The sequence below is a fragment of the Cyprinus carpio genome, chromosome A5 (assembly GCF_018340385.1).
Source record: "Cyprinus carpio isolate SPL01 chromosome A5, ASM1834038v1, whole genome shotgun sequence".
Lineage (NCBI taxonomy): Eukaryota > Metazoa > Chordata > Actinopteri > Cypriniformes > Cyprinidae > Cyprinus > Cyprinus carpio.
In genome coordinates, this window is record NC_056576.1 from 27,135,800 (window position 1) to 27,161,521 (window position 25,722).

The 25,722-nt window shown below is 37.9% G+C and overlaps 1 protein-coding gene across 1 annotated transcript in view; it reads right to left on the reverse strand.

Moving 5' to 3' along the window:
• Window positions 1-25,722, reverse strand: part of LOC109087451 (multiple C2 and transmembrane domain-containing protein 1-like) — a 158,295-nt gene that overhangs the window by 23,262 nt on the left and 109,311 nt on the right. Inside the window, exons 11-17 of the mRNA XM_042756655.1 lie at window positions 24,939-25,008; window positions 23,904-24,006; window positions 23,300-23,401; window positions 22,871-22,945; window positions 21,326-21,445; window positions 13,921-14,040; window positions 3,110-3,166 (exon numbers count right to left, since the gene is read on the reverse strand). Coding sequence (XP_042612589.1) covers window positions 3,110-3,166; window positions 13,921-14,040; window positions 21,326-21,445; window positions 22,871-22,945; window positions 23,300-23,401; window positions 23,904-24,006; window positions 24,939-25,008 — 647 coding nt within the window. The remainder of the gene's footprint in view (window positions 1-3,109; window positions 3,167-13,920; window positions 14,041-21,325; window positions 21,446-22,870; window positions 22,946-23,299; window positions 23,402-23,903; window positions 24,007-24,938; window positions 25,009-25,722) is intronic.

Sequence of the window (25,722 nt, forward strand, 5' to 3'; positions counted from 1 at the left end):
TGATCCTTTTAAAGTAGAAGTTAGTAAATTAAAAAATGAAAATAATAAAAAGCACAGACTGAGTAAAAAGACTATTTTGTTTACCCCATTAAACTTTACAGTTAGTGCTATCATACAAATACAATTACTTGTAGGTTTAAAATTCGGCATGTCACATTTATTGTGTAACTACAAATATCTCAGCAAAATGTATATTAGTGAGTTATTGCACTCCTATTTCATTGCGCTTAGTCTGTTTGGGGCGCATGCACACGGCTGCGCTCGTTCTAAATGAAGTCTTTGGAGTTATATGGAGCAGTTTACAAAGGCCAATTTCTGGTACCAGCCGTCTTTCCATGGGGTGGATCTGTCTGCGCTGAGAGGAGCTGCAGTAGATGAGTTTAGCGGAGAATCACAAAGCAAAAACTCATGCACTTCTGACAGCAAATTGGAAATATTTCCATGGCTTTTTTAAACATTTACAGCTGGAGAATATACCTGTGAAATGCAAGTTATGCATTAAGGAAAACAGCACATCTCAAACACATTAAACAGCGCATCTCTGTCAGCCTCACATGCAGCCTTTCTGTCAGAGCATCTGACGGGGTGAGCGCCAGCCGCTTCAAACTGAAACTATAAACTATAGTCTACTAGGAGAGAAATAAAACGCAGAAATTATTTAAATGCAAAACAAAACAAGCAAAAAAAAAAAAAAATACTCTTCGTCTTTTTCTGCTGCTTGTTTTGAATACTGTGCGTGGACATAGGCATCAGTAGATTTTTGCGTAGTTTAGAGTGACAAATCGTACCAGCGTACTTTGAGGTATAAATGCGTAGCCGCTACGCAAAATGCGTACAGGTTGGCAGGTCTGCAATGTGTATCACATAGCCAGGTGCAAAAATCCCCCATTTTAAAACACTTTTACAGTGTCACTTGCACTAACTTTGCTTTCACCTGATCTTCCTCTCTTTTTCTCCCTCCCTCCCTGTTTCTTGTTTTGGAACCAATTGCCTACTTGGGCAAAACAACTGAGCCGTCTCCATCAATTAGCCTTGACTTTGGATTTCATTAAGAATAATTGACTAATATCTGCAGTGAGTCTGAAGAAAGACACCTTTAACTATCACAAAACAGTTTGTTAAGTAAGAACACGTGTCTTGGCTCATACTACGCCTGCAAGAGGTAACCAGTCCAATGCAAAACAGGTGCCTGCCATGTAATACTCCATTTAGCCCCTGGAGCAAAGGTTATCCAACTAATAGCTTTCTAGTGGAGACTAAGGAAGAGCTAAGCCTGGCCTAAACATCTGGGATATATTGCACACACTTGCAACATATGCTTCAGGTTCAATTAAAATGAGGCCTTGGCACATTTATCCATTTTTTTCTTCCTTCATCCAGTAAAAGTGGGCCTTCCCTGATATTTTACTTTTTGAACAAACAAAGGAGGTAATGAGAGTGTGTGGAGAAATGCAAACTATTGAGGAGGAACTAAAAGTATGCATTTCATTCAGTTTCTTTTAAAATAACAAACCACTTTTTCTAGCGTTGTAGCCTGACAAGATTCTGCATCATGGTATTTGTTTCATTACATTGCTTTTGTGAAGCCTCTGTTATCTGTAGCATTGTTAATTCTGATTCATTTTAATGAAACAGTTCAAAATACATAATATTTGACAAATAAACTGTTACGAATAAAAACTTAATTGATCAATAATTGATTCACTGTTTTAAGATAAATATTTACTGAAATGCTTTCATTTATTTGTGTTTTCTAGTTCATGAATAAATAAATATTGCAATTGATTTCAATTTAATTCTGTCATTCTAATTAGTTTTTGCTCCCAAAAAAAATTTAATAGAGCGCAACACAGAGAGTCCAGCAAATCATACAAATATTGTTCAAAAGCAAAAAAACAGTACTTGAAAACTGCTGAAAACCCCCCCAAAACAACTGTGTACTAAATGTCACATTAACAAACTATGTACGTATACTATGAAGCATTGAGAATAACACAATCAGATTTTATTTACGGTACAACAAAATTCTTAAATCATATATATTTAATAATAAATATATTAAAGTTTTTTGGTGTAACTTCTTGTGTCGCTTAAAATATATATACTGTACATATACATTGACTACATTTTTAGTACTTTTATCATACTTGAACTTTTTGACCTACCTGTAGTAATCCCAAGCTAGTCTAATAATTCAAAATAGCCTCCGCAACATTAACGCAAACTCTAATTTAAACTATGTAATCATTTTCAGTTATGAAAAAAACAAAACAAAACTAAGAAAGCCTATGCAAACTAAAACTATGCAACTGGAGAGAGAGAAGGAGAAAAGACAGAGAGAGGGCATCAGAGAAGAAAAGCCTAAAACAAAGAAGTTCAAGTAGCTCTTTTCAACCTCCCAACCTCACAACTGAAGTTAATCTGGATAACAACAGACCCTTGACAACATTATTAAAGATATTCAGTTCATTCTTCTAAGACTGTCTACGTACACACACAGTAAGTATACTTTATGCTCTTTAAAAGTACACTAAGGAGACATTTGAGTAAGGTGTCAAAGGTTATGTTTTCATCTTATCTCTGCACTGCTCAAAAATGTGCTTGTTGACATTCTTGTTGACCCATTTCCAGACAAAGTACATAAGTGCTGATATTTTGATGGGCAATAACATGAATCTGCCTATTCAGAACTATTAAAATGCTTCCTTGTGAATGCAGCTCGGGCATTTGGCCTGTGGTCATTTGAATGCTATTAATTGCACTTCAAAGGCCTTGAGAAATATTAGAAGCTCAACATACAGAATCTGAAGCCAAGTTTATTTATGCCTATGCGGTTCCTCTTTATTCTGGGAAGAACGGAAACATGTAGTTCAACTCTGTAGACTTAAGGTGCTTGCAGTTCTGACAGATTAGCTTTGGACCTAGACTCTATGAAAAGGGGCCTAAAGCATTAAATACACAAAAAAAAACAATGACCTACTGGTATTTGAGTGAGGTCAAACATAATAACTACTACGATTTCATTACATTTCACTTTAGAAAAGAGCATTTGAGCATTAAATATACATCTGTGTTAGAATACATGTTTGTGAGTGGCACCCATAATTACCTTGTCATCTCTGTCAAAGTCTTCCTCCTCGTCCTCCAGCAAATCCTCCACAGCTTGCTGCGCATTGTGAAGAGCAGAACAAAAGAGAGCAAAAAAAAAAGAAGAGAAAAAAAACACAAAGAGAAAATCAATTTCACAAGTACACTTCGGAACATCTCCACATCTTCAAATGAAAACAAATGAGAGCACATAGTCCTCAGTTAGAAAGCAAACCCTCCGAGTCTGACCTCAGTTTCTAAAGTCATCAGTTGTGTCCTCTTGTCCATAAGGTTAAAACCTCAATAGAGTCTTTGGCAAAGGGAGGCTGATGACATAGAGCGTTAACTATGTGCTTCAGTGGACCAGATCCAGGCCAACAATGGTCCCTTCAAAACCCCTTCAGGTTTTCATACTTAACTCAAGCACACAAAGACTTGTATGCCCATGACCTCGAGAAATGCTGCTTGCTACTCGATTCAACCAGAAGAACATGTGAACACAGACCAGCAAAAATGATGAAAAGAGTCATGCTGAGAATATTGAGAGAAAGATAGAGGGCAAGGAATCAACAAATGTTTAGTTAAATTTTCAAAAAATTTGCAGGCTATTACTATTGTTCATACAATAAGCTGTTGTTGTTGTTGTTTTTCATTCTCTGAACATCCACACTTTTTTATCTAGCAAAGTGCTCAAATTGTATATTATACTATAAATAGTTTTTTTTTTTAAATATGTATACAAAAATATGTACAATATTATTAATTATTACACCCAGCCATACTGTCTCTACAGACCAGAATATCACAGAGACTTAGAGGTGGGCTCTTCCAGTTTAGACTCGTAAGCAACCACTTCATAAACCTTAGAGAACATCATAGCAACCACTTAACAACACTCTAGAAGTCACCGTAGCAACATGCTCACAACCACTCAGAACAACCTTAGCAACAGCAACGCCACCTAACAAGGACACACAACATCATAGCCGTGGGTTTGTACAGAAAATCACTCTTTACATTTTTGCAGTTCTGAAAGGGATCAAATTAAACCAACTAGTGAAATAATATTCACGCCACTTTCATTTGTTCGTGGGAAACTGCAATCGCTGATAGAAAGAGTTGTTTATAGAATCTAAAATATGCCACATATGTTTTACTCTCACAGACAGAAAAAAAAAATCCTTCCTGTGTGAGCCAGTAATTTGGCAGCATTAATTATTCATATACATTATTGGCTTGTTAATCAGAACTGTACACACCAAAATAATCAGACAATATGTTGGCACACAAATAAAGAGTCTCGATCTCGGTCAACTGAAAACATTATATTTGGCCTCAGTGGCTCACGGGAGCCCAGAGGAGCTTGTATCACATGTCTGTGTTTGTTGCCGGAGGAATAAAAAGACACAGTTCATTATTTATCTTTGTGTAGTTCCTCCTGTCAATCCCGCATTAAAGCTTAGAGGTCATGTGTGTGCTATTTACATAGGACAACTCGGGCATCTGAAAACACCTAAAAGCTATCAGGAGAGGAATACATCTTCTTTTTGATGATTTTTTTTTCTGGCTCCATGCATTTCATCAATATTTTGTGACATCCAAAAATTGTTACTTAGCAAACAATAGCTTTTGTTCCTTTGTTTTGTCTAAAAGAGAGAGTGTATGGCTGCTATAAGCCTCTTATGTAAATGCAGCCTGCGCCAGAAACAAAAGGAGGGTTCAGGATAGATACACGCAGTGTTGTGAGGAGACTAGCGATGGTGTTTTGAACTAGCCTAATAGCACACGGATTGACTAGAAGAGCGATGCTGCTCTGGCACTGGGTTAGCCTGGGGTCATACGCTGGGTAAAGGAACTTGGAGGAAGTCGAACTTCAAGAAAACCCGTGGTAGCATGAACTCAAAAGTTTGGCAGTCAATATGTCTCACTTGCAGACAGAAATTCAGACTAAAATAGCATCACAGCCAGACTTTTAGTCCATTGTTTGGCCTTTCGGTTAGCAACGGCACCATCTCCAGACCAGCGCCGTGACATCCATCCTGGCAAGTTAATGCACTTTCTCTTGCCTTCTGCCATCAGTGAAGGAAGAACCCTGCTATCTGAGCTTTTAATTCTAACCTTCCCTGTGACAGGTGCGCTGGGAATAGACGCCCTAGCTAGACAAGCCATCCAACATGAAGATATGCACTTTCATTTTTTTCCCTGCCTCTCAGCTCTTGAGCTCTCCCCTCCTCCAGCTCTTCTTTGAAATGTGAGACATCTCTAGCGTCTCCAGCTGCTAAGGGGCTGGCCCTGCTTTGTATGCTGCGTGTGGACCAGAGGCCCGGGAGAGCCCAGGCCTGGAAGGCTGATAAGGGCTCTCGCCGGAGCACATCGAGCCCAAACAGCCTCTTCACAGGCTGTCAGAGCCCTACTGGTCAGAGGGAGGGCTTGATATTTTGCCAGCACTGGCTGACTGTGGTCTGACCTTTGCAGGGGCTCAAGTCAGAGAGTACAACTGTTGGTGCTCGGAGAAACTCTGCCGGTTCTGTTTGGGCATAGTATTACGTTTCAATAAAAGTGGTCACGATTCAAATATGAGGACAATGGGCAAAATAATTGCTGGGATGTGTGGGAGAGGGACAGAGCAGTCAGTACATCTCTTTGGGGCTGAGTTGTACGGGGCACACAGACCGGCAAGAGGACGCGCCAGGGTCGTGCGTATCCAGAAGCCACGGGAGTCAACGGTGTTGTCAGTCCCACGGCTCAAGCTCTACTGTAATCTGCAGCAGCCCTGAACCCACAGGACCCAGAAAAACACTCTGGCTTTCTGTTCCGTAAATAAAACCCCAGCTTCCCGAGACAAGCCTGTGTCAACAATGGCAGCAGCAGCTGTGACAAAAATCACACAGCGCTGCAGTGTTGTTAGCAAAATCACGGGTACAAAAGTTCACAAAGACGAAGTTCAGGAGCTGCCAAAGTTGCTCCCCGCCTCGCCTCCAACCTCGTCTGCAAGCCGTGGTGGCACGGGGGAAATCAGCAGGGCAACAAACGCTGCCAGTTCAAAGTGACGTGACCTTTTGATTTTGTCACCTGTCAGGGGCTGGCACGGAGGAGCGGAGACGTGTCTGCCAGGCGCGGGTGAAGCGCTGTCTCGCTAACGGGGGCACGGCGCTGGAAGAGGTAGTACCACTGAGGTGGATTAAAGGCCTAGAGCACCTCTCGACTCTTCTTCTCACTCTTCCTCATCCTCTCCCGGCCCTGCCATCACACTTCTTGCCTTTTTGTTGTCCCTGTTGAGCCTGCAGCTGAAACATCAGCCTGAGAGTAAGACAAGCTCTTCCATGAAGCGCCTCTAGGAGCATGGCTGGCAGACAGACTCTCGCTCTGGTTCTCTTTATGTTGTCGTTTCGTGATTGACACTGGAGGTGGGCTTGACAGGCCTTCGTCTCCCCCCACAGCAGCCCACCTGTACCAGCGTATCCTTTATTCATGAAGCTCCATCCAGGCTGTTTGTTTTTCAAATTACACACACTGGAAGAAAAAGACAAAACACTACTCAAACCAGACAAAACAAAAGGTGGGGAAAAGTTTATTTGCTAACGCTTTCTGTGACATGCAAAACTCTGTTATTAAATACTGTTAGTAGTCAAGAAATAAACAAACAGACTAAGAACAAACAGTTATAGGTTTGATTTTGTCAGTCTTTATATATTTACAAAAAGATTAAACTAAAGGTGAAGGGTAATTTATTCACCACTGTGCAGCATCAAATGAAATTACAAAAATAACTGTTTACAAACTGGTCTCCCAAACACGTCTACTGGCCTGTCTCGTTCAGAAAACAAGAAATCCCACCCTCCAATCATGGCATTAGTTGAGCCAGACGTTTACATGATGGATCACTCTAACAAATACAGCAGTTCATGCTTGTTGAAAAGTCTTTGCATTGGATAAAAAAAATTGTTTAACATTTACATTTTTCACACATTTCACATTCAAAGTTTGCATGAAAGCCCATCTAATTTTTAAATGCATGTTATTGATCTTATTGTAAATGATTAATTAATTAATATGTTTCAATTTTATTTACCTTATTTTATAATCAAAATGTCATAATTGGATCTTCTGGTCAAACATCAGACTTCTCTTTAGTGATATATGCCGGACTTTTCCAATCATTTTCCAATAATCCATTTTACTCAGATGTACATCCCAACATACAAAAACGACAACAACAACAACAACAACAAAAAAACACTACTACTACTTCCATTACATTGTGACTTTAAATGAGGGACCTTTTTCTTTATAATATCTCTTACTGTCAGATTGCTGTCAGGTGGTTACTATGGTGTTCACCGTGGTTGGTAGGTGGTTGTCTACAAACATTTTATCAACTTCCAAGTAAAAATCGTAAATCCAATCCCACTGAAAAATATCACACCTCTCCATGACAAAACACATCATTATTGCATATTTCACAAATGTTGATATTTCAGCTGACTTTTTCCCCTCAATAATAATTTTTTTAACATACAGAATCAGCATCTTATAGAATCACAAAACAATTTTTGTAAAATTAATTTAATTAGGGATGGCTGACGCGAAACTGATGTTTCGATATGGTGTTGAGATCGCGTAGCACAGATTTTTCGAAACACTGCTCCGAAGTGTGATTCGAAACACCCATGTCACGTGACTAAAGCGTTTCAAAGCATCGGGGTGTTTCACAAGTGTTTCGAGACCCGAATCTGCTTTTGATCGACAGGGTCGGGAACAAACCTCACAATCACACATCTGTCTTAACCTAACTCCCGCAAAGTATAAAAGTCTAGTTAATGCAGCAGAACAATTAATATATTTAAATAAAAATCTTTATATGTAAAAAATGCCAGTTGTGGCTTGGTGTATTTTATTAATGTCAATTTTTTCATGACCAAAATAACAAATTCACAAAGAGTTTATTCAGTTGTCAGAGAGATTACAAGAACAGAACAATAAAAACTAGTGGTGGGCCGTTATCGGCGTTAACATGCTGCGTTAACGTGAGACTCTTATCGGGCGATAAAAAAAATATCGACGTTAATCTATTCTCAAAGTTGGGTTGGGAGCTGGGTATGCAGTCCGTGTGCGTTACGTATGTGGCTGTTTAGTCCACAAACACAACATTTGTTCATTATTCTATATTTCAAACCATGTAAAAAAAAAAATAAAACATTAAAAAAATAAAAAATATATATGACTCATCACAGAACAGTAACAATCTTTCATAATCATAGACATTAGTTTAAACTTAATAAATAAGCAACATATCATTCATGCATTTGACTTCTAGGTTTGTATAATAAGCTGCTCAAACAAGCGGCAAAACATTTAAACACAACAATTAGCCTACTTTTCTTGTTGGGATATTGCAAATATTTAAAATTAAAGCACCCCTGACAGAAACAGTCGACTCTCGTGCCTTTTGCATTTAAATCTTTATTACAAGCAATCGCACGGTTCTTAATGAACTTTGTTTTTCTGCTTCCAAAAAAGTGCATAGGCCTATATCATGTTGCCTCGTTTATCTAAAGGTGCTCTTTTTCTTGTTTTAAACCTAGCCAAAAACCCATGTGTTGCGTGTATAACACAGAAGCCTTTAATTAGTATTCATTTATTGTGAAATTACTGCATTTCCATGTCAATCCATGTTAATTTTTACCGTGAACACTGCGCTGTCATTTTAATTCAGTGTATGCAGCACAGTAAAAATAGACTCGGTACGTAAACGATCGCTGCACTGCTGCAGACGCACCGCTCCTGGAACGCACTGACGGACCGCAACCGCGTGAACGCTGGAATCCGTTAACATGGGTGCGTAAAAAAAATACGCAACTGCAGACAGAGTATGTGTGAAACAGGCGTAAGGTTTTTGCACCTTGTGCAATGCGGAATTTGTTTACTGTAGGAGTTCTTGCAGTCTCAAGTACCACCTAAACGCAAAGCATCCCTGAGCTAATGCGGAAGATGCCGGGCCAAGCACTGATGTAGCACAGGGGAAGAGTAGTCGTCAAACTACTATGTTTGAGTGCAGCACAGCTCTATCAATACTAACAAGTACATCTTATTGAACATAATTTATTTTCATCACCAATTATTATAGTAGAACAGCTTTCTCAAGCAGTTTGTGATGCATTTTGGAAACAGGAGATGAGCCCCTGGTCTAATGCGCCACCTGGCTTGAGAAACCCATTCTCAAAGATTTACTTCAAATTAGCCATTTTAATCTAGATTAATCTAGATTAATTCCAAGATTACAGTGAGATTAATCTAGATTAAAAAAATGAATCTATGCCCACCACTAATAAAAACACAACTTTCAAATATTTATAATAATTATATACATGCTTCACCCGGTATTCGAACCTAAAGTGACAGGTCCTGACAACATGCCAGCCATGCACACTAACCACTCCCCCAACCCACATATATGTTATAATTTGTCAATTCGCTTAACTGATTCGTTGCCAAAGCTATTTCAGGGCAAAACTTGAAAATGACCACTAGGTGTCACCGTAGAGACGAGTGTCGAATTGTTTCGAAGACTCAGCACATTTGCTTCGACTGTTTCAGTGTTTCATGAAGCCTCACTCTGCCCACCACTAAATTGAATTAGTTTTCAACCATATCAACATTACGCCAAAAATATCAGGGGAAATATCTTATTTTGCACATTGGGGGCCTTTACGTTGAAAACCACTGATTTTGCTTAAAACCTTAAGCCCAAATATGAGGTACAGTAATGTTCACAAAAAAACAGGCTGTGAAAAAAATTAAACCTTTTAAAAAATGCCTGAAGGAAAATGGAGAAACTGCGAGTTTGCTAGAGGACACAGTGAGAGTAACCCTGACAATTAAGACCCTCTCTCCCACCACTGACAAGGTTGCCGAGAAAGAACCTCGAATGCCTAATTGTGCTTGAGCTGGTGAAAGAGACGTCACTACGTTGCTCCAGCTCTGACAGAATATGCTATAATTAACACCTTCAAAACATCTGGTAAACTGTTTTCCAGGCCAGTGAATTCAGCAGCCCGGGTCTTCTAGGGCCAGCCATGGCCTTCAATCCCCTCCATTCACACCAAGCTATGTGACGCTTGACTGAGCCTGAGCAGCCACACTGAAGCCCACCCGAATGCTTCCAGGTCTCCAAATAAAAGTAGGTGAGGGGTGGTGTTAGGGTGGTGAGCACTGCCTCTCTGCAGGAGGTGTGCAAGCCACTGACAGCTGCTGTCAGAACAGCTCTGCTAGCTGTGTCAGTGCTCCCTCACATTCAGGTTAAAATTGGTGCACTTGCACTCCCTACTAGTAGGGGGCTCTTCTGAAAGCAGTGTAGGCAGTACAGCTGCTTTGTTCAGAGAGGAAACCAAGTGCCGCTTTAGAAATCGTAGCTTTCCATCACCTGCTGATGATCGACAGGCATAGTTCAAAAGTCACATCCCTTTGTCTTGCATCTAAACCAGTGTTTATTTTTCCATTGTTTATTCGTTCTGATACAAAAACCAATACCGTGGCACTATGCAGCGGCCCAGCTAGCTAAGCTTCTGCCATTCTGTTGATTTAAAACAACAGTTTGGGAGTGTAGTCTAATGTTTAGTGCACAGCCATTCCAGATGGTAAAAAGGATCTTTAACAATAACAGGCCGTGACAGCGAGGTCAGGTATCTGGTGGAAGGGTGGCAGGCGGAGAACAGCAAAAGAATACGAGAGTCAGGGGTCAGCTGTCTGCAGGTTAAGAGTTGAGCAGACATGTCACATCTAGAGGTAACAAGTCCCTTCAAGAAATGTGACAGCTGAAAGTGGGTTCCTGTTTTCCCTCAACACACTGGGCTGTGGACATCAGGGGTACAACAAACAAGGGATAATATACGGTCAGTCTGAAGAAGGTTGATTTGCAATAATAACCGGCTATTATTTTGCGATAATGACAGCTTCTTACCGAAAAAATAAAGGCCATGAAATATTGATTTTACCTGAAATTACTTTATTATTTGAGAAGGGGCTGCAATACTACGTGAACCTATGTATGCAGAATTATTATTATAATAAGTATGTCCCACAACCCTAAATGTAATATATATAATATATATATATATATTAATATATATATATATATAGTGGCTGTGGTCAATAGTTTATTGTATATTTATAAAATGTGATTAACTGAGGCTAAAAAAGTATAAAAAATAATGTATGTGTAATATGCCAACAATATATTAAAAGCAAAAAAATTTTAAAAAATGTCAAAAAAAGTATACAAAAAAAGTATACAGAGAGAGAGAGAGAGAGAGAGAGAGAGAGAGAATATGTCTGTAAGAATTCTTCTGTGCAGCTTATGTTCATACCTAGAGTCTCACTTTTACCTTCCTTTTCTGCGCGTGCAGGATATTTGAGCATGACACATGCTGGCCCACATTACAAAAACATGCGATGATGATAGTCAGATGTCATACAAACACTTGGAAAAGTTTCATAGAATGTAGGCTGGACAGCATCTCCGTTTCTCATTTCTGTCTGTCTCAGTAACAAAAAAACAAAAACAAAGAAAAAAACAGCTTGGACTGTTGGAGTGCCGCCGCCTGCATTTATGTGTCAGCAGGTTTAGTGCAGAGCTACAGTTAAGAGTTACCTGAAATGACATCCTGCCAGGCACAGGGAGCCTGGCATCTCTACTGTAGTGATAAAAGCATGAATGGGACACTTCCACTGGAGGAATATTAGTCCTTTCCAAAGTACATCAGTCCTCTGAGTGTGTATTTATAAAAATAAAGCACAAATTGTAAACTCAGAAAGCATGGGTTTATCTAAACTGCTGCATCGCTTTCAGATAACAAGCTAGCAGCCAACAGACAGCTTTATATATATATACACACTCTATACACATATATATATACATACACACACACATACATATATATATAAAACAGCTTATATAGGAAGTGACAAAATACTCACACAGACACACAACACACACACACACACACACACACCTAAATTCCTTCCCCTAGAAGTGAAATAAAGAGAAGCACAGGGACAGTAGTAGTCATTAGCTCACCTAAATCCTTCCCCTGAGGCTAATAGTAAAGCACAGGTGCATGTGTGCCAGCTCAGGCTGTCAGTGAGTGTTGTGGCTGTGGAAAGCATGTGTGTGTGTGTGTGTTTACTGTTTCTGAACTCTCTTGCTCTCACCAGCCCGTGTGTTGTGGTTACAGTCGTCAAAATGCAGAACAATGGCCAGAGGAGATGTGGAGGGAGGAATAACAGGTTAAAGGCATTACCTCGGACTCCAGCCCTCTCGTGTGTTTTAAATCCACAGGTCCTGACAGAATTACCTTTGACCCATTACCTAGTGCTGAATCCCTAACTTCTGACCCAACTGGCTTAAAACAATGAAAGAAAACACACACACACACACACACACACACACACACACACACACACACACACACACACACATACTTCACTAAATCATCAAGCTCATTACACATAAAAAGTACAATATATTATTCAAATACATCATAAAGTATTGTGTGTGTTATGATAAACCAGTTTTGCTTATTTAACATATTTACCATGATTATCGGAACATGCAATCCCATTACATATATTATAGTATAAATATAACATAAACCCATAAATATATGATTAAACATTTACCACCATAGTTTAAATAAAAAATACTGATTTTCCATGTTATCTATGCATAAAACTATATTTATTTTGTTTTATTTCTTTTTAAATTATTGGTTTGTTTCTAAAAACACAAGGAAAACATGTATCAGTATTGACATGGTAAATAATCCATACACAGATAAGCCCACATAAATGAATAACAGAGCTCTGATGAGATTTTGCGAACAATGTCGCCATCTACAGGACAACATAATTATCGTACAGACACTTTCTAAAGGTCCTTCGGTTCTTGCTATTTAACACCTCTTCTCTTTGCAAAAAAAAAATAAAATATTTAATAAATAAAAATAAAACATTTTTTCAGAGAGTGTCTTAAAAAGTATGATATTTAAAATATATATATATCAGGGACTCTATAATAGTGAAACTTTTATTGCCTATATTCAGGACACTCAAAAAATGTAGTTCATATGCTTGTCCCATTTACTCAAAGGATATCCTAGATATTTCAGATATATATAATGGGACTATTCCTGCTAAAAACGTATGTACACCCTGAAACAGTGGTCTACAATTAATTTATTATCTACCTTGGGTGGTGAAGATTTTATTCAAGTCCAAAGCTTTTGTTCACTTACAAGAAGTTCTCAAAGTCCAACAAAAAAAAAAAATCTACACTGATATAAAATTGATTCCCTTCAATTAACTTCCAAGGTGAGCTCTCTTTATACCTTTGTTGCACTGATTCTTTAAGCTCGCACATTCAGTCAAACAGCAGCTTAAAACGACACAAAAGACAACAAAATCAAAGCATAACTGTAATGTAATTGCTGCAGAGCATTTTGACACTTTCTAAATATACGCATGCATGATGTAAAAAAAAAAAAAATGTCCTCTTCAGAATGACACTGTGCTGACACTTTTTAATTAAAATATTTAAATAAATAAACAGTTTGGAGTGCCACTCAGAAATGCTTGAGATCCCACCTGTTCCGTACTTAGAAAAACAATCATTTTCAAAAGTTTTCTGAATTTCAAAAGTGCTGAATGAAACAAAATATTTGGAATTCAAACAGGTTTTAATACTCAAAAAAAATATTAAATACAGAAAGTGGAGAGGGTGCTTTTAAATGTACTAGATACAAATAAAGGTGCAGGTGAGTGTGTGACAGAACTCACCACATCTCCCTGTCTCGTGTCCTTCCCTGAAGCAATGAGAAAGTAGTTCCAGGCTAGAAGCATCAGGAGAAGCAGCGGCAACATATAGAGCTCAAAATTCCACACGACCACAACGAAAAGCTGCAGAAAGAGAGAACAAAATGAATGAACAAACAAAAGGAAAGAATATTGCTCTGAAGATGCATTAGAAAACACATCAACATGTTTTTCAAAAACAAATTCTAAAGAACAAAAAGACCAACATTTGTGATTTATTGTACCTTTTTATATTTTTTGGAAAACTGTTAGAAAATCAAAATTTTCTAATCTCTAAATTTAATTTCTTCATATCTAAATTCGTTTTTTATTGGATACCTTTAGAACACCTGACAACCAGGAATACATAACAGTAACACAATGATTATTTTTCACAATCTGTCATGTGTGAGCACAGATGATGCTTTTAAAGTCTTTCAGTGAGAAAACGCAATGAATGAGTCAATCATCTGCAACAAAATCTCATTCTCCTTAAATAAAATTATAAAGGCTCAAAACTAAGGCTCAAAAATAAGGCAAAATACCAGTTTCTGGTCTAACGCCATAGTAAATGTGACCCTATACTGCTATAACTGACATTATATATTGTAATATTATTGTGTAAGTATTCAAGTTTTAGAAGTTCTGTAAAATAAAAACAAACATCCTCATACAGTATATGAAATGCGCTTACACCACACATCCACAGACAGGCTATAATATTCATAAATGCACCCCACAAAGACCTCGCTAGATTTGAAAAGTTTACATAACATTAAATTACACCGGATCGAACATGCCCACAAACACTCATGCAGAGCAGTGGAAAATCTCTGAATCTTGCAGTAACAGGTCAGATGTATTTCTGTGCCCTTCACGCTATACATTACAGCTGTTGTCTCACGCGCACACACTGAACATTGAGGGTGAAAAAAGACATAAATTAGGCACCTCTAAGATGCATAATATATATGTGATATCAATACTGGTTCAAATGTTATCTTTAAATGACCTCTCACAATTTTAATATTAAAACTTTACGTTTTGAAGAAATGAATTTGCCACATTTAAATGAAGCAGAAAACAATGGATCAATACAAGTAAAAATGTAAATCATGCATTTAGCAATCAAGTATTTATACAACATAGCAATAAAGTAAAGTATAAATTATGCAATAAAGTAACTAATCTGAGAATTTGCATACAGGAAAATATGTAATATGCATAAGCTGCCGACAGAAAAACACTGCCCAAGGAAGAAAAAAAAAAAATCTGTAACATTTGGTATTTTAGTACCTGCTCCAATAAAGCAAACACATTTCTTGCAAAATTCAGCAAAACATCTGCAGTATGTCCCATTAATTAGAGCAAAAATATTTTTCATACAAAGTCATTTGAATTTCCTCACATTGAATTAATATCTTCCATCTGTGCATTCATAAAATCATAATGACTTAATTTGGTATTGAAAATATTTAAATTATAACAGATCAGCCTTTAACATACTTGGACAGATTCTCTTCTATTTTTTGGCCCCTGACTCAGTTAATACATTTTTAAATGGCAAAATACACTCTTTGGAGTTTAAAACCGCGCTAAAAGAGTCATGCATGAATCAGTCGCTCACAAAGAAAATCTATTTCTTTGTGTCTACTGCGCAGCGTCCATCTTGGTTTCATATGCCTTAACCTGTCACTGGATGCCATTCTTAAGTTTGGTTATTGTAGCTGAGGGCCAAAGTCTGATTGACAGCTGATGTTAGCCGACACCTCTCCTGCTTGGAAGTGACCCTTCTCTTTTTCACACAACCCAGCAGCCAAGAGAGAGATGCCCAGAGTTCTGGGGCCATTCTTCCAGCCCAGACACTCATATCACCCCCGGTCCCACCCGCAGAGAGCCCTCCTCAGGGAGAGAAGGGCCATGGACCCCGAAAAGCAAACTAAAGGGGAAGAGAAAGGTTCGGGTGAAAGAGAGGAAAGAGAGTAACCGAATCTGCAAACACGCGACAAGAGGCTTTGTCAGAGCGCATCCAGGTATTCAGCGTTCAGTTCTCTGGCTTTGGCGGCCATTCCGGAGCCACAGCGTTCAATTTCCCGTTCCCCCCGTGTGAGTTCCTATACTTCAGAGCCGCGATGTACTGCTCAGGGCATGTACAGTAACCTTTCCACCTGCACAGATCCCGTATTACAATGATTCAGCGAGCCTCAGGTCCAACAGTAACCTAATACAGACCATGACATCTATTCATTAAATGGCATCTGAAATGTAATTTCCTGTCAGTCCATTAATCTACAAAAAGCACCACAAGAAATCCACAAATCATTATTGCTGTTACCATCAATATCTGTTAGAATTTAACTTTGATTCGGTTTAATATAACAGGAAACAAGGAGTCTTGTCAAAGAGGAGGACATTACAGGTGATACGGGAGACAAAGATGTCTTTCTTTTACTCAAGTAGAAGAAAATGCTTACATCTATTGCTTAAATTATTACATTTGTTCTAAAATTAGGGTATGTTAGAATAAAAAAAAATGAGTTTTACGCATGGAATTAATAGAAAAGAACTAAATCTGAAGCAAGAAGCATTTTCTTTCACTTCCCTAATGAATTTCACTAAACAGAATATCAAACTAAGTGACATTAGCATTTGCATAAACGCTACATCCACCTCTAACATCAAGTAGCAAGTAAATTTGATTTCATTTTAAATATCTATTTGATTTTATCCAAGCGGAAGCACTTGAGATTAAGTCCCTTAACAAAAGCCGTTGCTCTGGGAGAACGATCTGAATCGGCCAAGTGTTTTTCAGCATATCGCTGGATTTTTGGAATGGAGGACGGACACGTTTTGGCAGCCAATTTCAATATCATTTTGGCACTTTGTGCCGTGGAGTGCAGGCTTGAGCACTTCAGAGCAGGCATTTGAGAATTAACACATTAAAAGTGTGTTACCAACACAGCCTACAACAGCCCCTGTACTTGGACTTCAGAAATTAAGTCATCACATTGTGTTGATTATTTTAAATAGTGCCAATGGTGGGTAGAAATATGCCAAATGAGAGGCTGATTATGGACGTCAATAACTCATCTGCTTTTTGGCTGGAGTGGTTAGGTGGGGATGTTTGGATTGAGTGATGCCACACTGCCATCTTCTGGCATATCATGAAACACTTTTATTCTTCAGACCCAGTATGATTTGATCTAAATCTAATTAGAAATTTATTGAAAAAGAGCAACCTTAAAATATGTGCTAAATCATTAAGTCTTCACTATTGGCTGGTGATTAGAACAGTTTATGTCAGCTTTCAAAATTTTCAGCTATAAACATCTTACGGTCTATCAACAAAATCTGTGGAAATTCATTTATAAACTATAATAATTAACAGAATAAATAATAATAATAATTAAAATTAATTTTCAACAGAACATAATTCCAGTCACTTTAATTATATTATATTATTATGTGGCTTTTATTGTACTTTTATATTTATTTATTTTATATTAATTTATTATGTACTTTTATATTTATTGAATTTTTTTTTTAAATATAAAAGTTATATTTTTATTGAGTTTTATTGAGTTTAAAACAATTTCTGGTGTTTTATTAAATGATTAAGCTGCATTTAAATGAATAAAAAAATAAAAAGAATAAATAAAAGCATTCTCTGACCCGTCGGCTGACAGGTGACTTGAAGCAGAAAGGTGCCACCTTGTAGCACTCACCGGGTTGTAATCGTGAAGACACAAAAACAAAAAATCATTTTCTCCTCTCCTCCTTCTCCTCTTTTTTTTTGGGCGGGTGTATTTTATCTAAATGCAAAGCAGGTGAAGGCTGCTCCAGTTTCCTGTAGTAGTAGCTCTCTTGTCTGGGTGCTCCCACTGATAAGAGTCCTACTTTACCCCACATAAAAGAGCCGGATATCATTTCCTTACCTCTCCCCTTCCAATATATCTCCTTCTCCTTACCCTCTACACACACACACACACACACACACACCACTCTTATTCCCCACGACACACAATACCTGCTCTATTTGCTCCCAATCCAAGGCCAAATTGCAGGTAGAGTTACAGCAAATTTGTTTGGAGGAAGAGTCGGTGCGGGAGCAATAAGGAGCTGGAGGGGTAGAGTGGCACACAGGGAGGGCTGGCACAGAGCAGTCTTTATGAGCACCACTCTGCCAGCCAGAACAATGGCCCATATTCACCCAGCGCAAACGCTCAGCTTACAGGTGTTCGTGGAGAGGGAAGGCAGACATGCACAAACACTCACGCTGACACCCACACACACTTGAACGAGCACACGCACGCACACACATGCATACTCTCCTAACTTTGTCCATTGTGGATATGCCATGAGCTGTGTCATCTTGACTGGCTGGCCGTTATCGAATGTGTGTGCAATCATGAATATATGGTTTACAAAAGTTAACACACACATTTTCAGTGAAGACTCCAACCCATCGACAAACAAACAAAACAAAGTATTGGCATTAAATAAATTAATAAATACATACAATAATCAAAGAAATACAATTGATTAAATGTGACAGACAACAAATAAATGTAAACTGTCTATTCATCAAACATTTCAGAAAAAATAAAAATAAAAAATCAGTTTCTACAAAAATATTAAGTAGCACAACACTAGAATTTTTCAGCCAGTGATGACTGTTGGCCTTTTGGGTTGTCCGTTGGCATTAAATTTGATCAAAAGTATATATATATATATATATATAATATATATATATATATATAATATATGAATAAATATTTATATATATATATATATATATATATATATTTTCAAAGGTTAACATTTATCAAACTATCTTTCAGAAATAAGCAGACAAAAACTGGTTTCAAATAAATAATCTAATTGACTTAACCACTAATACTATACTTACCCTGTTCTTTTCTTAAAAAAAAAACTTTCAAAAAAAAAAACAAAAAAAAAAAAAAAAAACAGGCACGTGTTTCTGTACTAGACTAACTGTTGTCATAGCACTTGTATACCGCTTGTTGTTTTCTTCTCGTTGATCTGATCTGTTTCTACTGTTCTCATTTTGTAAGTCGCTTTGGATTTAAATGATTAAATGTAAATGTAAATAATAATAATAAAAATAATAATACAGCCACTGCTTGTCAGATAGTTAGTCTGACCCCCAAACTAATTTTTATAAACTAATACTTTCATTCAGCAAGCCTGCGTTAAATTGATCAAAAGTAACAGAAAAGACACTTACAGTATAATGTTCATTTGAACTTTCTATTCATAAGAGAATCTTGTGGCAATCTTGGTTGTGTCAAGCAGGTCTGGATGCCTAAAAATTTTGAACATAAAAATGGCCTACTTTGTGTATAAAACTGGGATCCAACACAATATTTTACTTCCATGGATTAACCTTTAAGGAAAGGAGCAGAGTATTTGGAGCACCAGCAAACAAAGGAAAAAAAATCTTTGGAAGAGTCTCTGCAACAAAATCCCAACAACATCAACAAAAACACCAATACAACCTAAAAAAAAGCTAAAAACAAGAACTCTAACATGTCAAAAAGGCACAGACCTAAAAATATCAGAATAGCAAATCACAGCACTTGCCACCGCCGCCACTCGCAGCTGGTTTTATCTGCACATCGCAAGCAACCCCTTTGCTTTGGCTAACCTTTGTGCGGCAAGCACCGGAGGTTCTGCAACTCTTGAATGTGAAATCACCTCCGTCTGACTGTTGTATTCTTTTGGCTTACAACTGTCAGCGGCTGACAGAACAGCACAGATGTGTGTCTCAGCGCAGCGGTGAAGGCTCACCTGAACCAGATGGCTGGTGATAGAGAAAGAAATCAGTGTGATGATTAAGAGAGCTCTGAGGGAGATTTAGACTGTAAAGAATAGCATTACCAGCTAATTCTTTTGTAAAGCTATTTTTTTATAACTTTGGTAGTTCAGGTCAGACGTACTGAACTGAATGGGATAATTTTTATAATAGCATCTGAACATTAAGAACAAATGTAATATAATTGTTTTTGTTTTATTCTCCTCAAATCTCTTGACATTTCTTCCCCTGACATTTTCATTGATGTTTTTCCCTCGACAACCATGAAGGAAAAGAAAAAAACCTCAAATGTTAGCTGATCGATACAGCTGTCCCTCCGCTCACGCGTGTGCCCTCAGCTTTCGCTTTCGGAAGTGTACCAAAATTAAAATGTGTCAAGCAGCAAATGTTAATGGCCTACCCAGCGACACTTAAAGACACGCGAGTCCCAAAACAGACAGGCCCTACAGCAAATTATGCAGCATCACAGGCAAAGATTAGCCAGCATGTCCTGTGCTAGCATTTATTCACACAGCCCACTCACAAAGGGTGTCCTTTTCAAGAAGGTTCAACTGTCCAATTACAATCTGAAGGTGCACCACGCTATGAAAGAGACTGTCGTGAATTCAGACGACTTCCCCTGAGGTGCCAGAGTATTACTGGAGATCTGAGAGGATTGCTGGAGGATGTCAAAGACAAATTGGCAAAATTCTGGACATTTTTAACATGCCAGACGGGGAGATGGGAAATGTGTGCACAGGAACTAATGGATCACCACAAAACCTGTCAGTATATTTTATAAAGTCTAGTGTATGCGAAGTGGAGCCAGAAAGTATTTTGCACTTAAGATACACCTAAAATGTTTAAAAAATCACTGCATTAGAAACAAATTACCAAATCAAGCGGCAATTATTTGTAATAAAATATATGGAAATGCACTTCTGAAGCAAAACATTTTGAATGATGAAACAATAGATACACGGTTAAAAGTATAGACAAATGTACAGTATATGGACACTTTCTGGTTGTCAAAGTGCTAATAGTGGATCATTTTCATAGTTAATGTGATCAGCTATATCTATTGGTGTATCTGTGTGTGAACAAAGGGGAACTTACTTACTTCATTCACTAAAGTGACCTTTGAAGGAATTGGTTGCAAAAAATGGCTCAGAAAAATGACATTAATTAAATGACATCTGAGAAAAGAAACAGAATTTCTCTGCAGATTCAAATCTGCAACTGATAAACAAAAAAATACCAGACTACTCTTCTCAGAGTTTGTGTCACTTTCATTTTGTTGAGTCATTTTTGCAACCAACTCATCCCAAGGTCATTTAAATGAATGTATAAAGTTCTCCTCAGTTCATATTATGTGTCCTAGAGTAACCACAGGTGTACTTCATCACTCTGGACATGATGCACTAATGTTTAACAACCACAAAATATCCAGATATTTATTTATATTTAAAATGAATACAATGAAATTCAATTGTGGCCAAACACAAATGTGTCCAAATACATTCTGGAGCCGCTGTATATGACTGTTGGTGTGGTTGAATGCATACTGGTTCTTACCAGAAAGGCACAGATGCTCCTCTGAGGAGACTCCCACTCAAAGCAGCTGTTGATATAGCAGCCAGCATTGATCAGGAACATGATACAGCGCCTCACTCTGTTGAAGTTCTGCAGCAGCAGCTGAGTGACAGAACAACAGACATTTCACAATTAAATTGATTCACACCAACAAAACCACCAATCTAAAATTATTTTATATTCATCAAAGAATGAAAAAAGAATAACGAAACATCATTAACAATATATAATTGTATTATTCTTTGCCAACACAGCAATAAATTACATTTTATAATTGATTATTTTAAGTTATTTTAAATTGTAATAGTATTTCAATATATGTGTGTGTGTGTGTGTGTGTGTGTGTGTGTGTGTGTGTGTGTGTGTGTGTGTGTGTGTGTGTGTGTGTGTGTGTGTGTTTGATTAAATAAAAGCTGTTTGGCGAACATACAAAAACAGTTTTAAAAAATCTTACAGACCACAAACTTTTGAACAGTAGTGTATATAATATAAATTTTTAATTATCATAATTTTAGTCATTACTCATAAATTGATGTGGAAAATCACAGGTCTAAAAGCACTACAATAACTGACATTCAGCATTTAAAAATAATGGGGAAAATTATGTTGTAAGGGAATAACACCAAAAATATGATACAAGACAACAAATCAAGAATTAGAGAAAACCAAACCATATATATATCTTATTCATGCTTCTGAGTGTGGGTGAACTAAAAATGTTCACAGGAAGATCAAACGCTCCTGCTCGCATTGTGGCTTTAAAATGCTACAGCTTTAATCATAGTAAATATCCACATTTACTGTGGTGAAGTGCAGGATTCGGGCCATCCCTTTAAAGCAGGCCATTTCTGTTTGTCTTTAGGGACTAATCAAAGTACATTTGAGGTGAAATACAATACAAAACTATTAAAGAATAAAATACATCTAAGATGTTTGACAAAATGAGCTTCAGCTGTTGAAAGGACAGTATCAAGAATTAAAAGCAAATCTTGTGGTGATAAAATTGATATGTTGCCCTCACTTTTCAGTTTGTGTGCACGTCTTGCTCTCTCACTCGCAAACAGTTTAGGTGGGGGGCAAATTCACACCGAAAAGTGCAGAGTGGGCACTTTCTAGGATGCCTTAAGTTCTGCTTTATTGCTTGACAGATAGAGAGAGTGTCTGTGTGTGTGTGTTTGTCCCAAGCAGTGTCTCAATGACAGGTCTGATTTGGGACAACCCCTACAATTCAGCTCTTTGTCAGGGATGGGGGGAGACATTGAACAGGGTGACAAAAAGAAGCACAGCAGAAGAACCACTGAGGTCCAAACTAAAGGATGGCCAATCTACTTATGCACCCCCAGCATTGACAGCTTGACATTTCTATTCAGCACCACCAGAAGAGAAGGAAGAGACAAGGAGAAAGAGCGAGAGAGAGGGGGAAGACGAGGAGAAAGATGCTGCTGTCTACGACTTATGTTGGTGAGTGGGGGGGGGGTGATTTTATTAACGTCTTCAACAAAGGTGCGATTAGAGTGCTCTTGTTACCTGTTTGGACACTCGCGGCTCCTCTTCGATGTATTTCGGCTCAATGGGAATCAAAGTTCTCAAGCCGGCTTTTACCTGCAACACATAAACTTCATGCATAATTGAATGTAATAATCCACCATCGAGTTCAAGACGTGATCACGATGCATCATTAACGATCTAATATATCAAGACATCCCTCCATTTCACACACTCCACACCACACGGCCATGTGACGCTCTCTCACACTCCTGCCTAAAATGGCGGACGGACACACACAGCGGTACACAGACGCACAAATAAAAGGCTGAGGAAAGGGGAGTCTTCAGTAATTAAAAGAGAGAATGAGGACAGGGACAGACAGCCCGGGAGAGGCTGAAGAGAACAAGCAGAAAAAAGAAGTGAAAAACGCTCGAAAAAAGCAAGCAAGTAAAAGAGAGTGGGACTTACAATGTTATAAATCACGTCTATTTCGAGAAAGATGACCCCTTTGGTTGGCCCTGTCAGTTCCTTGCTTTTCAAGGCGTAAGCTTTGCGTTCTCCATTTTGGATCTGTGGGAGAGGGACATGACAGCCGTCTGTCTGGCAATACCCAGCTGAATACACTCTCCGTGTGACCTTTTGAACCCCAGCTGCTGCATCTGACAGAGAGCCCAAAACAACTGTGGCGGCTCTGACAAGTACCTGTTCATTACGGCCCGACCACTGTCAGCCGCAAATTAACTATCCTGGGGAATCAGCCTGGGAGCCCACATTGCGTCCCCCCTTATCTTTTCTTTCTTCTCTGTTTTTGTTAGTAGCTTTTTTCCCCCCAGTGTTTTTCTCACTTTCACATCTCACTCTATGATTACTCAAATCAATAAAGGTTAGACACATGCTTTGTTGATTTCCCCATTTTTCACAAACTTTTTTGTTGTTGTTGTTTTTCTCACTTTTACATTTTACTCTGATTACTTCAATCAATAAAAGTTAGACATGCTAGTTTTGTAATGCATTTTTCCAATTTCAAACTGATTCATTCTTGTAAGAAAAAGTCTGCAAGCTCAAAACTTACATTTAACAACGGTATAGCCACTTTGCCCAAGAAGTCGGCACTTCGGTCTCTGTCTTCGTCATAGACAGTCACCTCTAAGACTGAGTGGATGTCTTTCACATTGCTAGTTGAAGAAAAAGGGGTAGGTGAAGAAGTCATCGACTAATATTAAACACTGAAAAGATCTTTCAAGTCATGACAAAAAAATGTGATTCATCTAAATCCTTGGTGACAGTCTCCATTGTGCGGGGGTTAAAAAAAGATGCTGCAATTCTCCATTTGAAATGCTATCTTTGAAAAGTAGGCTAAAGAGGAGAAGTCTAATGAAAGAAAATGAGGTTATTCTTTAAGAGATGAGCGCTCCTAGGAGAGGCTAGATTACCCAGCTTTCCATGGGAATTCACAAATGAATTTCCAGCCGTGAAGATTGAAAGATTATGAAGAAAAAAAAACATCAATGGAACAACCTCTAGATATCGAACTAATATAAGAAATTATGTATGGCACATTATCAAACAGCACAATGGCTGTACTTGCAGAAGGGAGTGTAATCTCAAACAAAAAGTTAATTTTCTTCTAAAAGAAAAAGTTTACTTATGTGTCACATTTTCAACTACCAATACAAAGCTTAATTAAATCATCCTGACTACTTTATCCTGTAATCCTCAGCTCTTGGATGTATATCTCTATAAATCACATAGCCCATTAATTCGGAATTTAGAACTAAGCTTTTTCAATACACTGGATTAAAAATATATTTTTTGGCCCACTCTTCATTCAATATCTTTTTATTTGGTTTACAATTACAAATTAGATAATTTTCAAAATAGATAAAAATAAATCAATTGCAATTTAATCATTATTTATTTTGCAATTATCATATTCTATGCAGACTAAAAAAAATCAGTTTTATACATTTTTTATCAGTATTTTATATACTTCTATCAGTAATGTAGTTTACTTAAAAATATATGATAAATTGTCAGAGTGAAAATATGTGATTATATGCAAATGCAAGCACTCTGGCACATGCATATACATGCTTTTGACACTTACAACGTGAAGACTTTGTTCCACTCTGGGTTGAGGTTTTTGTACACGGTGTGCGTCTGTAACCGATCGTTACCTACACCAAACACAAAGGGTCACTCACTCCTGCCAGTGACACACACACACACACACACATTAACTTTATCAGTTTCATTGTGTTTACTGTGGTGTAATCCACTGGGGGGAATAACTACCTAAAAAGATGATAGGACAGCCAGCCTGAAGAGCTGGATCAAACCACACTGCTGTCTTTACCCAAACTAAAGCTTCAGCAGCCACTTATCACTGTGGAGCTGATTTGATATATTCATTTTGCCCCTGTGTGGTGTTGTTTCCTGTTGTTAAACCTTTTGCACACAGGCAGATAAGCATTTCTGCCTTTGCACTGCCCTAGAGCACTGTAAGGACATCTCTGTCTCCGTTTGGTGTGAACACACATACACACACACACACACACACACACACACACACACACACACACACACACACACACACAGAGCTGGTTGTAGATGGGAATTTTGACTTAAATACATATGAACTGAATGTGGGAAATTTGTTGAAAACTTTCCAGGCAAAATATATGGAGATCATTGTAGATATTATCACAAGGCGTTTTCCGGTTGCTGACAGGGCATTCACATCGATAAATTAAAATGTCTTGAAGTGAGACATTTTTTAATAATCCTTTTCATCAATATATTTTTAAAAGTTCAATAGAATATTTTAAATCACGTACGAAATACATTATTATGAGAAGTTGGCTCTAGAGACATATTTATATAATCCACTG